This window comes from Ictidomys tridecemlineatus, chromosome 9 (genome assembly GCF_052094955.1).
Source record: "Ictidomys tridecemlineatus isolate mIctTri1 chromosome 9, mIctTri1.hap1, whole genome shotgun sequence".
Lineage (NCBI taxonomy): Eukaryota > Metazoa > Chordata > Mammalia > Rodentia > Sciuridae > Ictidomys > Ictidomys tridecemlineatus.
In genome coordinates this window covers 65211034-65225175 of record NC_135485.1, presented here as the reverse complement: position 1 = coordinate 65225175, position 14142 = coordinate 65211034, and the positions used below count along the sequence as shown (strand labels likewise).

The 14142-nt window shown below is 31.9% G+C and overlaps 1 protein-coding gene across 10 annotated transcripts in view; it reads left to right on the top strand.

The window, feature by feature from the left end:
* The window catches only part of Wdfy3 (WD repeat and FYVE domain containing 3), a 249231-nt gene that overhangs the window by 118340 nt on the left and 116749 nt on the right, over positions 1-14142 (top strand). For 9 of the 10 annotated variants that reach the window (XM_078021529.1, XM_078021535.1, XM_078021532.1 and 6 more), the window contains 4 exons: positions 3092-3559; positions 4492-4593; positions 7070-7263; positions 13611-14068. In XM_078021529.1, the coding sequence (XP_077877655.1) occupies positions 3092-3559; positions 4492-4593; positions 7070-7263; positions 13611-14068 (1222 nt within the window). The remainder of the gene's footprint in view (positions 1-3091; positions 3560-4491; positions 4594-7069; positions 7264-13610; positions 14069-14142) is intronic. The other variant, XM_078021536.1, reaches the window with a different exon arrangement.

The following is a 14142-nucleotide window of genomic DNA, read 5'->3' as shown; positions in this document are numbered from 1 at the left end:
TGACCTTCCAAACTTCAATTTCTTCTTCAGAAAAAAATTGAGCTAATATTCTATACAATGGATAGGTTACATAACATCATTTTGAGTTTCCTGTATATCTCAAAATTACTTATTTCCAATGGCCATTTTGTAGGGTTGATGTAAGAACCAAAGGAGAGAGTGGTATTCCATATAGATGGAATGTTAAGTATGTCATCTTTGTTTTTTTGTCAGCAATATTGAAGTATTATTTGGGTACATTAAAATATTTCCATTTAAATGTTGAATTTGATTAGTTCTGACAAATTTATAATGATTGTATAATCACTACCATAATCATGATATGTAATATTTCCATCCCTCTAAAATGTTTTTGTGTTCCCCTTGCAGTCATTCCTCTCCACTCAGAGGATAACATATTTTCCCTTGTGTGCATTTTTGTTAGGTCTAGTAAGTGAAATGCTGTGCAGCCTTCATCATGGGCTTTTGTGAAGATCACATAGTGTGCTTTATCTGTGCTGGATGTAAGCACATCCCAGGCTCATGTTCCCTAGCACCTAGGAATATAACCTTACAGCTGGTTTACCACTGCTCCAGTTGTTACTCCCATGTGTGGTTTAGTCGTTGTTTTCTGTCTATGCTTCTTGAGTGTGTATTGATTTCCTCCCTTCTTTACCAGCCTTACTTGCCACTTCTTTAGTTTAGGCCCTATGAAGCACTCTTTCTGGAATTCCATGGGTGGCTTTTCCTGTTCTCCTTTCTATTCATATCTCTTTAGGCCCATCTTCTGAGTGTTGAATAGAATCTGACTCTGGTGATGCAGAGTCTAACAAATAATATGAAGTATCCTGAATTTTTTATTTAGACCTGTATTTTTATTTCATTTTACTTGTGCCTATATTATGTAGGCTCTTTTTTTTTAACATTCACTGTTATTTGCTGTTATAATTTTTTTTATCAGACTCTGAAAATGGGGAGGCTCTATTCTTTGTGATCTATGCAGGTATACTTCTAAACCTTGGATTAATTCATTTATTTTGTTTCTGTTTGTGTAGACTTGAGAGCAATGAGTGGTGATAGTCATCCTTTAGAATGACTTCCTCACTTTATTTTAGCTATTTTTGTGCCAGATTGAATCAGTGCAAGTTTTGAAATGTAAGCAATATACAGCTCTTTAGCTAAAACACTAGAGCTCTTATATGACAATTTTTAAGAAATATACTTGTCTCATATATGGGGTAATCTTTATTTATTTTTAAAATTTAATTGTTATCCCCCTTTCCTAACTGAATATTTGAGGAATTTGATGAGTATGATAGTCTTAAATAACTTCTCATTATTAACATTCAAAATACAAAATGTTTCAAATTTGCAAATCACTTATTTTAATATTAGTTTTCAGACATTCCTTTAGATATTTTTTCCTGATAGAAAGCCAAATTAACAAATTCTGTTAATTTTCATTATGAATAGATTTTTTAAATTGAAATAATCATTTCCCAATCAAGAAATGATTGGGATTTACATACAATATAAGATTAGGTGATTATTTAATAAAATGTCCTGCTTAAAAAAAACAGCCATGGAAATCAGTCTCAGTGTTCCTTGGTTATTTACTAGGATCAATATATTTTAGCTAGTAATGGCCCCTGTATGAATTGGGTAACAAGTAGGATTAAAAATGGATCAGAGCACATTCATTATTAGGGAGCCAAAGGCCCTGCTGACCACTGTGTTTCTAAGGTTATCTTTGTATGTGAAGATTAGTACATTTTACCTTTGACTTGTGTTTATGCATATACATTTTTGTTTAGATGACTTGTTTCTCTTGGTAGTGGACTATTTATCCTTGTAGTTGGTTATGAATATAACTTATTTTTTGTGAGTGATAATGACCAAACTTGGAAAACTCTAAATTTTCCAAAATTACCCTCAATTTAGCTCTCTAACTTTTCTTTAGAGTGAGGATTCATATTATCACATAACTGAAGTATGTATAATATTGATTAGAGTTCATCTTTAACTTAATTTGTCACTTCTTTGTCACATGTAGTCATACTTTCACATTTATATGCTCATCAGTGTGTCTAAGCTTAAAGATAGGAATTAAAGATAAATCTTTGGTATTTGCCATACATAGAATAAATTCATGTCATAAATGAGAATTGATAGACTATAGACTGAAGCTTTTTAGAATTCTTTATATATATATTTTTATAAATGTCCATGCCAGGAATTTTGAGCAAACTTTCTAACCACTTTCATATTTTTCCTAAATTCTATATTTACCCTGTTTCTAAAAACCAGCTTTATCTGTAAGGATTTACATGTTTTGTTTTTTGTGATTTTTTTTTTTGTCACTCTTGCAAATGCTTAATAGTTATGGACCTGGGGACAACTTTTAAAGGCAACTTGTTTTGGTCTGCCTCAAATATAAATGTCTATGTTAATTTCTTTATAAATATTATTACCGATTTGCCTCACAAGAAACAAGGTTTTTGTCTTTTCCAGCTGATGTGTTTGAAAATCAAAGTTTAAAAATGTAACTGGTAACTGGCCATAAACTGCTTTAGCAAACAGTTATATAAAGAAATTATATATTTAATTATAAATTTTAGTTAAAATTTCAAATTAAAATTATTGTAATTGTAAAGGGAAAATTGAAACTTAAAAAAATTTTCCCCTCCTAATTTCCTGCTTTCATCTTGCTTATCTTGGGCCTATTCTTGGTCCCAAAGACTTTTCAAGTTGAGAGATAACTGTTCTTACATCAGTTTCAGCCTTATAGATAATAAAATGTGATATCATCACAAATTTCCAAGGTGGAAGACTGGTTCTTTTTTTTTTTTTTAATTAAGCAATCTAGTTTTCAACATCTGCTAGTCTTGAATTGAAATATTCATAATAATGTTTTAAAGGTTTATTTGGTGTTATTTATTTTTAATTAAATTATTTAAACCAATGGAAAAAATAAGACTTTTTGTGAAAATAGGATATGTTCTTAGTAAATAGTACATTGATGTTAAAACTTATGAAGTGTTTTAAACAGATTAGTTTGCCATGGTAAAATATCACATAGCACCTACTTTTTTGTTCTTATTTTCTATTTTAGGTCACAGTGTGAGAAACGTCCAGGCCTTTGCAGTTCTTCAGAATGCATTTTTAAAAGCAAAAACCAACTTCCTTGCCCAAATCATCCTTGATGCCATCACTAATATTTACATGGCTGACAGTGCCAATTATTTCATCTTAGAGTCACAGCACACACTGTCACAGTTCGCAGAGAAGATTTCTAAACTCCCAGAAGTACAAAACAAATACTTTGAGATGCTGGAGTTTGTCGTTTTTAGCTTAAATTATATTCCATGTAAAGAACTTATTAGTGTTAGTATCCTCTTAAAATCTAGTTCTTCTTATCATTGTAGCATTATTGCAATGAAAACTCTTCTTAAGTTTACAAGACATGACTACATATTTAAAGATGTGTTCAGGGAGGTGGGCCTTCTGGAGGTCATGGTAAACCTTTTACATAAATATGCTGCTCTCTTGAAGGATCCAACCCAGGCACTAGATGAACAAGGTAAAGCATTTTCCATAACTTTGTTCTTATTTGACAAAGGAATTTAGGAAAATTGTTTTGTTTTTCCTTGCTGTGTCTTTCATTTGATTATAGATTTGAATGACTTCCTGGTGAGTATTCTTTTGACATTTAGTGAGTACTTCCCAAAGTTAACTGTTCAGTTCAGTTTTGGTTAGGAAATTGGGGAAGGGGATCCCAGAATTATGTCACTGTAGTGCAGGACATCTGAAACTAAATGAAAACTGAGGAGAAGCATCTATGATCCACATAACTAGTATGTATTACTTTCTGTGTCTAAGAGAGTTTTGTAAGACTTCTAGAAATCATTGAAAATTATTAATTAGAATTAAGCATAATTAAATATATAAATTTCAAAATATTTTTATTGACTATAGTGCAAATGTGCCTATTTTGTGATGTTATAATACATATATGTAACATGTATGTATATAAATTTGTATGCCATACTTGTGTACACATGATGAAACTACAGTAGTATTTCACAGTATTAAATGTGAATTAACACAAGTTGAATTGGTCACACTATCCTTAAATTTTTCTTTTTGATACATTAAAATCTAGTATTCTCCTTGATAAGAACCCCCGTGAGAAAGTATATTTGAAGTTAGTATTTTTATTTTTAAGATTTGTTAGATTGCTGTAACTTTCTAGCCTGCTTTTGGTAATTGTTAGACAGGTATAATTTTAAAAGTTGTATTATATTGATTGCTTTACTGGAAAGTGAATGTTAAAAAATATTAAAAGGAATTTTTAATATAAAGCTGACTCAAAAAATAATCCTGTCAGTTTTGTGATTTAGATCTTTTTTTTATTGATTGTTCAAAACATTACAGAGCTCATGATATATCATCTTTCATACATTTGACTCAATTGGGTTTTGAACTCCCATTTCTTTGAACTTTTTTTTGTAGGGGACTCAAGAAATAATAGTTCTGTTGAAGACCAAAAACACCTGGCTCTGTTGGTTATGGAGACTTTGACAGTGCTTCTTCAAGGTTCAAATACAAATGCAGGTAATGAGAAAAGCCACAAGCAAACTTACCTTTCGTTACTTCTTCTCTAGTGCTCTTTGCTACTGAAATGCTATTATTACTTAGAGGAAAAACCGTTAATTCAAAGATGGTACAATTGTATCCCTAACAATGAAATACTTTTAACTGTTAAAAATACATTAAAGATCAAATATATAACATGTTACTATATCAAAGTGTATTAAATTGCCTTTTATGTTGTACATTGTGTTTATCCTTTTAAAATTTTCACTTACATATGCACTCTTGTACAAATATTTTGTTTATTTAAATTTTTTTCAAAATATTTGCTTCATTTGATGGTTTTCTTAAGCTTATAGTAATACCAGTATTTTAGTCAGCTTTTTCATCTCTGTGACCAAAAGATGAGAACAATGTAGAGGAAGAAAAGTTTATTTGGGTTTCAGAGGTCTCAGTCCATCATTAGCTGACTCCATAGCTCTGCATCGGAGACAGGCAAAACATTATGGCAGAAGGGCATAGCAGAGGAGAGCAGCTCAGGACACAACAATCAGGAAGCAGAGAGAGGGAGCTCCACTCATGAGAGACACAATACAATCCCTAACGACATATGCCCAGTGACCTACCTTCATCCAGCCATACCCTACCTGCCTACAGTTACCATTCAGTTAATCTGTATCAGTGGACTAATACAATGATTAGGTTAGGACTCTCCTTACCCAATTATTTCACCTCTGAATTTCTTACATTGTTTCTTACATGAGCTTTGGTGGGAACAACTCATATACAAACCATAAAAAATTAAGAGTGTCATTTAGAAATGTCAACATGATTCTTTAATAAAACTTAATCTTTCTCAGATAAAAGATTTTATTAAATATTGTGCTTTATCTTTCATCTCAATGTTTCTTTCTTTTCTCCATAATTAATAGATAGCCCAACTGTATTTATTTATTTATTTTATTTGAAATTTTATTTCATTTATTTTTTTATTATTAGTTGTTCCAAACATTACAAAGTTCTCAACTGTATTTATAAAATATCATTCTTGCTTTTAAAAACAAGATTACTTGAAATTTCAGTGAACCTCAAAAAATCTGCAGGCAGTAAGGTCAATACAACTTGAGAGGAATAAGTAGGGGTAGATGTGTTGGACTGGGCTTGGATCACAGATACCTTTTCAGGACATGCTGAGGATTATTATTGTATTATATTGTAAGGTAACAGTCAATAGATGAATGAATTAAGAAAGCATCATATATATACAGAATGGAATTTCACTCAGCCATAAAGAAAAATGAACTTAAGTCATTTGGCAGTAAATGGTTGGAAATGGAGGATATCGTGCTAAGTGAAATAAGCCAGACTCAGAAAATTAAGGGTCAAATGATTTTTCTCATATGTATAAAATATAGCAAAATAAGGGCAAAGGGGAATTGGAATTGGACATTAGAAAGGTGTAGGAAAGATGAGTGAAATAGAAGGAGATCTAAAAGGAAGGAGAAGGGACAGGAAAGGGGAGGAAAAAGAATGAACTTAACAAAATCATGGTATATGCATATATAAATATACGACAGGGAATTCCATCTTTATGGAAATGTAGAAAGTATCAATCAAAAATTTAAAAAAAGCTAAAGGGGGGGAAGCATAAAAAGTAGAATTAGTTGGAAGAAATGCTGATTAGTGATGTATGTCACTTGGTCCTTTTTTTGTATTTGAAGATGATATTCGACATGAGAACAATATCATTTGTGAACAGAAGTACAGGTTATAGAGGTAGGCACTGTAGGCATAAGTATATTCATGAAAACCTTCTATATAAATTGATTTCAATGTTGGGTTTCCGAGTATCCATCTATGAAGTTCTGAATGTTCTGGATTTGGAGAATTTGTTCGTGGTGAACAAATACTGCCTGATTAATTACTAACTATATCACTTTGGACTTCTGTATGGAAGGAGATAAGGATTAAATAAAATAAATGAATAAGTTTATCTGAAGGCTTTGGAACAAAACAATGACTGATGTTTTCTATCATAGAATTTGTCTTTTTTTTTTCTTATGCTCTGCCTGACAAAAATTTGGTTCTTTATAATTTTTCCTATGGTAATTTATTCCATTCTTGCTATTATTTTGAAAGCCCTTTCTAGTTTAAATCTCACTTATATGGAGTATATTCATGAAAACCTTCTATATAAATTGACTTCAGTGTTGGGATTCCTGGTATCTACCTATGAAATTCTGAATGTTCTAGATTTGGAGAATTTGGACATGGTGAACATATCAGGGAGTTAATCTTTTATTAGGAGTCTAGAGAAAATGTGCATATACCTTTGCTGACATTCTGCAGTGTAATTTTCACTTAAAAGGCAAAATAGCTGGGTAGGTTTTAGTTTGATTCTTTTGAATTACTTTACCAATGAAAGAAATTGAATTTTAATTCAAATTTATCTCAAATGTTTTAAGTTTTTCAGTGTTGTACTTTTTCTCTTTTCAAGGAATTTTTCGGGAATTTGGAGGTGCAAGATGTGCACACAATATAGTGAAGTACCCTCAATGCCGGCAGCATGCCTTGATGACTATCCAGCAGTTGGTGCTCTCTCCAAATGGGGACGATGACATGGGTACTCTCCTGGGGTTAATGCATTCAGCTCCACCCACAGAACTGCAGTTAAAGACTGACATTTTAAGGGTAAGTTTGTGTCTATTCTCTAAAATCTGTCATTATTTTGAAGTGAATATTAGAGACAGGGAAATTTCAAAATTCAAAGTATCAAAAAAAAAATCCACACAACTTTGTACAAATTAAAGATTTGGAAAACTGGTCATTTGTATCTCCCAGTATGTATTGATTTACTGCTACTTTGCAGGTTATCTTGGTTTATAGAAATTATCTTAAATAAAATAAAAAAGTGTATCAGTCAAGTATAGCTCTATAATAAATTTAAAATATGTATATTATCTATTCAGTTAAAATCACTCAGTATTACACATCTGTGAAATAAAATGTTTTACATGACATTGTATGTCACAAATGTGTGTGTGAATATATATATGTATGTATGTATATGTATGTATGTGTATATATATATATATAAAATCTATATTCTAGTAAATATCAAACTGTATATTAGAAGTTTTACATAGGCTTTTATCACTTTATTCTTTAGCAGTTCTATAAATAATTCCTATTTAGCAGATCAGAAAACTTAGGCTAGATGGTTTCCGCAACTTGGATATGTTTATATGACTAACTTTCAAGTGGTAGAGATTTCAGTACTACCCACATTTTTTCCACAACACCTTTATGCTTTACAAAGATTTACATTCACATATTTTCTCACATTACTATAATTACTGGCATCTCATCATAAGAAGATTTTAGACTCAAAACTAAAATTAATGTTTCACTTTGATTTATTTACAAGTGAATATAATAATGAAAGTAAGGTGTAATAGATAAACATAAAACAATTTCTCCACTTACTAGAAATCAGTGTAATTGTAATAACAACTAACTTTCATTAACTGCTTTCAATGTGTCAAATACTATTATGTGCATTTACATGCATATATTCATTTAATCCTTTAATAAAGATAGGTACTATTAATATTTCTGTTTTATTATAGGTTATAAACTAACACACAGACTGCTTAAACAACTTGCCCACTGTATGTGTGTGGTAGGCAGAGTAGCCAAGATCTGGACTCATGTAGTTTCTTTACAGAGTTGTGCTTTTAACTTCTGCAATATGAATAATAATAATTTAAACAAAAGAAACAGCCTTCCTTAGCTAGAAACCTACCCTTGTATTTAAATAACATCTGAGTAAACTGAGAGAAATTCATTAAAATCCATTCTTTCATTTGTTTATTGATACATGATTTCTAAATACCATTTTCCATTATAAGGAGCCTGGGCTCCTTAGAGAAATGATTGATTATTAGGCTGGGGAAGAAAAAGAAACAAAATGAGATTAAAACATTTTACATTTAGCCAGAAAATAAGAAAGAGATCAAAGTAAATAAAAAAGCAAATAAATGAATACATAAACAGAAGCAAACATATAAATGGAGATAAGGAATAGCTCTTATTTATAGTCAAAAGGTAGATAATCTCCATCTGTGAACTGTTTTAATAATTGATTCAGGTAAAAATCATTACTGGCTGCTAAAAACAGAGGATGAAAGGGTTTTGGTTTTTTGTTTGTTTTTTAACACAGTCTCAAATTCTACCTTCAAAAGTTTCAATGGACTCTTCCTTAACCAAATGATCAATGTTGATTTTGCCACTAATGGTACCAATGAATAGCTTGTGTCTCCTGATAGGAAGCTCTGAGAAGATTTTAGCATCACTTTTTTTGTTTTCTCCTGCCCAAAGTGATCTAAATTTGATTATTAGAAAACATCAGGTAAGTCCAAATTGGGAGGATTTCTACAAAATATCTGTCCTATACTCTTCCAAAGTGAAATAGAAAATGGCTCAGAAACTGTTCCCTAGTAAAGAGGGTGAAATGACTCTCCGTGAAATGAATGATCTTGAATTTTCTTTTGCCATAAAGAGTGTTACTGGGATTTGGCAAAAAACACAATATGTCTGTGGATTAGATAATTGTATTGTTTCAGTGTTCCATTTTCTAATTTTTATCATTATAGGCAAGAGAATCCCCTTTTAGGAAAGAATACATTGGAGTTGTTAGGGGCAAAGGAGAGTGGGGGGTTGGAAGAAAGAGAAAAAGAGAGAGTTAAATGTTAATGTGGAAGAGATATCTCAATTCTTTGAACTATTTTTACAGTTTTTCTTCAAGTCTAAAATTATGTAAAAATAACAGATGGGGGGGGGGGTGACAGCATGTTTAACCTGAACTTTAAGACCCTAGTGACTTATCTCTCTACCCTCACACTTGTTTCTCTGGTACTCTGACCTGTAAGGGAGGAAAAAATAATGTTCCCACTATCCTCCTCAGTTTTTAGCTGGAAATGACCCCTATAAATAAGGACAGATTAGTGAGAGAAAAACAAGCAGAAGATCCTACATAGCCTGTAAACTCATGTGTATGTGTCAACATGCACAGGGAAAGAGTAGTTCTCAAAGAGATGGCTAGAACTCCAAGTTACATATCATCTTCAACAAAGAACAGCTGAATTTTAGAGAGAGACAAGATAAAAGAAATGGACCATAGGTAAGGAAAATTATAGGAAGGCAAATGAATCATAGGTAACAACTAGCAAATAAAGTTTGTTGTGTAGATTCCTCTAGCACCTTATCTAGGTTGACAGGAGTCTGATTTTGTCTTCATGATGAAACTTGATCCTTCTTGGTAGAAAAGCAAGGAGAATGCAGAAACCTATGTAAGTTTATGTCCTGTTTTTAAACAGATGGGGAGGGCATAGAGCTTTTCTTTTGTATCTGTTTCTTAATTGCCTTCAGCTCAAAATAATTCTTAAACAAAAGGGAATACTTGGGGGCATCTGGTCTCCTACATACCCCTTTTTACACACAGACATAACAAGAATTGTCTTTGTGTTTTATTTAGCTAAATTTCTCATCCATAATAAAAAAGTTTGCATTTTTTTCTTTATGTTTTTGTGTATTTCATCCTGTTTTGAGCATAATGATAATTTCAAGTATGCAATTTTTAAAAGGCAATAATATTATTTATCTCATAGGCAAAACAGAAGTCTAACTCAATATTAGTATTTGAGAAACATTTATATATTTGAATGAATTTTGGGGAGAAAACAAAGGACTTCAAAAGATATTAAGACTGCCAATGTTTGGGGGTTTTTTGGTACAGGGGATTGAACTCAAGGGCACTCAACCACTGAGCCACACTCACAGACCTATTTTGTATTGATTTAGAGACAGGGTCTCATTGAGTTGCTTAGCACTTCATCTTGGCTGAGGCTGGCTTTGAACTTGTAGTCCTCCTGTCTCAGCCTCTGGAGCGCTGGCATTATAGGCATTCACCACTGCGCCCAGCCCTCCCAATGTTTTTGGCATACACCCCCCACCCCCTTTTGATACCTTCTTAATTGGATTTGTAAAATACTGGCAGGTAGAGATAAGATGTAATCAGCTAATCCATAATTTTGAGGCATTGTTCTAGTTAATATTAATAACTAACTTAGGCTGGAGGGGTACCTGAGGTATGGTGTTTACTGATTTCCATAGCATAGTACTCCCACTGATGCCTGTTATAGGCCTCAAAGTTGATAAATGTGGATTGGGAGGAGATGAACAGTAGCCCCCATTACAGTATTTTCACATGCATTGATAATAGTAAAATATAGAAAATTACATTTGTTTTTAAAATAATGTACTTAGCTGCAAATTTATAACTTATTTTTCAATTATGACTACCTTTAACAACTAACTCACAGAATTCCCGAAACTATGACAGCTGACTTAAAAGCTGATATGAGCCATCTAGCATTCTTCTTCTTTGAGGGCATGAAATTTTAGGGCTGAAAAGCAGTAGGGAGAACTTAAGATCTCAATTTCATTTTCTGTTTTTGCCACTTTCAGGACTGCCTCAGTGCCTCTATTCAACTTGCATATATTGTAGACTTATGTAATTTAATTAGAAATTATTTTGTGTACAAACCTGAAATCCCATAATGTGTTCTATAGTACAATTCTGCTGACACACAAATTTGAATTGCATTCATTAGTTAATGCAGATGTAAGTGATAATTTTGTCTAACCACTGAGCATACAGATATCATTGTAACTTTAATGCTTGCTACTCATCTTCATTTATTGATTTTAAGCAATTAAATCAACTAAAGCAATTATAGTTATTAAAGTTTGATTTACTTGAAAGCTTTCAAACACTGAGATTATGCTCTAATATAAGATACTCAAAAGATAACCAGTTTTGAGGAAGAGATGGATCTACCCAGAAAGATGTAATACAGAGTATTTAATTTAGGATTAATAAGCACTTTTTTTCCTAATCTCTATCATAATTATAACTAACTATATGATTTTTGTACATTTTACTTTAACTCTGAACTTTTTGTCATTTATAAAATTATATTGTCATGTGCTGTGTACAAACATTTTTGATCTAATGACAGACCACATATACATAACTGGTCTCATAAGATTAAAATGGAGGTGAAAATTTTTGTCATCTAGTTATTTTATTGTACCATGTAGCCTAGGTGTGGATGGGCTGTGCCATCTAGCATCATATAAGTACACTCCAGTGTTCACACAACAATGAAATAATTTCACATAACATGTCTCCATTGTTAAAGTGATATATGACTATACTTGTCAATTTTTGTCCCAGTGTTTTCAAAGATAGCGGTAGGCTTATGTGCCAGGCATTTTGTTAAGGGCTTTACATGTGTATACAGTAAGCTAATTTGTTGTTATTTTTACCATTTTACATAAAAGGACACTGGGCACAGAAAGATTGAGTAACTAGTATGGTAAAACAGTTGAATGTTGGAGTCAGAATTTGAAGCTAGGCTTTCTGTGTAGCTTTTGCATTTAATCTCCAGTCTAGGTTGTATAACTTTTTTTATTGCTAAAAATCTTCTATCAATATGAGTTACATTACAAGTATAAATACAGTTTATTAAATTTGACAGGATATGGAAACTATATTATTACCAAATATTACTAAAGTGGAAATTTCTTTTTTGCAAAATAGTGGAAGAAATATACTGTGGTTTTACATTTCATTTACATATACAAATTTCATATTTCCTATCTTTCAACATAATGAATTAAGACTTAGGTACATATATTGAAATCTTTAAAATTTCTGAAGCAGTATACTTCAAAAGGTGATTATATATATTGACATACTATTATGTAGCCTTTCCAATATGTCATCATAAATGTTTTAGATATTTTAATAAAATGATTTTTTTTCAAATGTATTAACTGGGAAGACTATAAATTGTGTCTTAGTAATAATAAATATTTGTTGTCTTCCAAGTACTGATGTTGTCTTAGAAAGGAAAGGAGTGGAGCCCACAAGAGCCACAAGTGAAAAATTCCATGCTATAAAACTGTTTTATGGCAAAAATTTTTAAAATATAACATCAGTTTACCTTCAGGCTGTGTGTATAAGGTGCATACAAAACATAAATGGCTTTCACATTTAAGCTTAGGTCACATTCCTACATGCAAATATTCTGAATAAACCTTAAAAATCTCTTGGTTCCAAGAATTTTGGATAAGAGATACTCAAGCTGTAGTATCTAATTTGTAGGATTATTGAGAAGATTAAATAACACAATGCATGAAAGCACTCAGTGCCTAGTCCGTGGTAAGTGTTCAGTAAAATAGTAGGTGATATCATAATGTGGTATTTTTAAAATAAGCAAAGTTAAAAGTACCACAGACAATTCAATAAATAACTGATAGTTATTAAAGTTTGATTTACTTATTTGCTTTAGGTTTTCTTTCTTACTGCTTATAGCTGTTCTTGGAAAGGGCATACTCTTATTTCTCTCAATTCATTTTGCAGAGAGAATGTCTGATAAGTCCTCTGAAGGGAATCTTTTTTCAAAGACATGAGAATATGAGCATTTCATATGAATTAAAAGACCTCAAATCTTGCCCACCCAGATCATCTCTCAAATTCCTCCTAGAATTAATCAATTTATATGTGCATACACAGTCATGTATAATGCATGATGGTGTAAAATCAGATGAAAATATTTATTTTACTTACTTAATAATATGATTTTGTGAAATCACTGAATTAATTGATAACATTATCAATTACAGATAGAAAAAGCTTTTTAAGCCAACATTTTGTTATAACCTCATTCTATCAAAAGAAATGTAGGATGGTGTTACCTGAAGTTATCTTCTGACTCTTAATAGTGGCATTTTTTAATCAGCACGATATTTGATGTGGTTTATAGAACTAGTTATTGGGTAAATGACAATAACCTTTATATCAAATGTTCATAGATTGGTGTTCCCCTTTGATATTTATATATAGTAGCTTTTTTACTTGACTTAAAAATATTTTAATTATGTTTCTTTTTGTCTTTTGTTCCCTATAGGCCCTCCTTTCAGTCCTTCGAGAAAGCCATCGTTCAAGAACAGTTTTTAGGAAAGTTGGAGGATTTGTGTACATTACATCCTTGCTTGTTGCTATGGAAAGATCTTTGAGCTCTCCCCCCAAGAATGGCTGGGAGAAAGTGAACCAGAATCAAGTATTTGAACTTCTCCACACGGTGTTCTGCACATTGACTGCAGCAATGCGCTATGAGCCAGCTAACTCTCATTTCTTCAAAACAGAGATTCAGTATGAAAAGTTGGCAGATGCTGTTCGATTTCTTGGCTGCTTCTCAGACCTAAGAAAAATAAGTGCCATGAATGTCTTCCCCTCAAACACACAGCCATTTCAAAGACTGCTAGAGGAAGATGTGATCTCAGTGGACACAGTGTCACCCACTTTACGGCACTGCAGTAAACTCTTTATTTACCTCTACAAAGTAGCCACAGATTCTTTTGACAGGTATGGCTGACTTCCAAATTACAGGGTCTACTCAGCATTAATGCTCCACATTAGATTTGAATTATGCATTACAA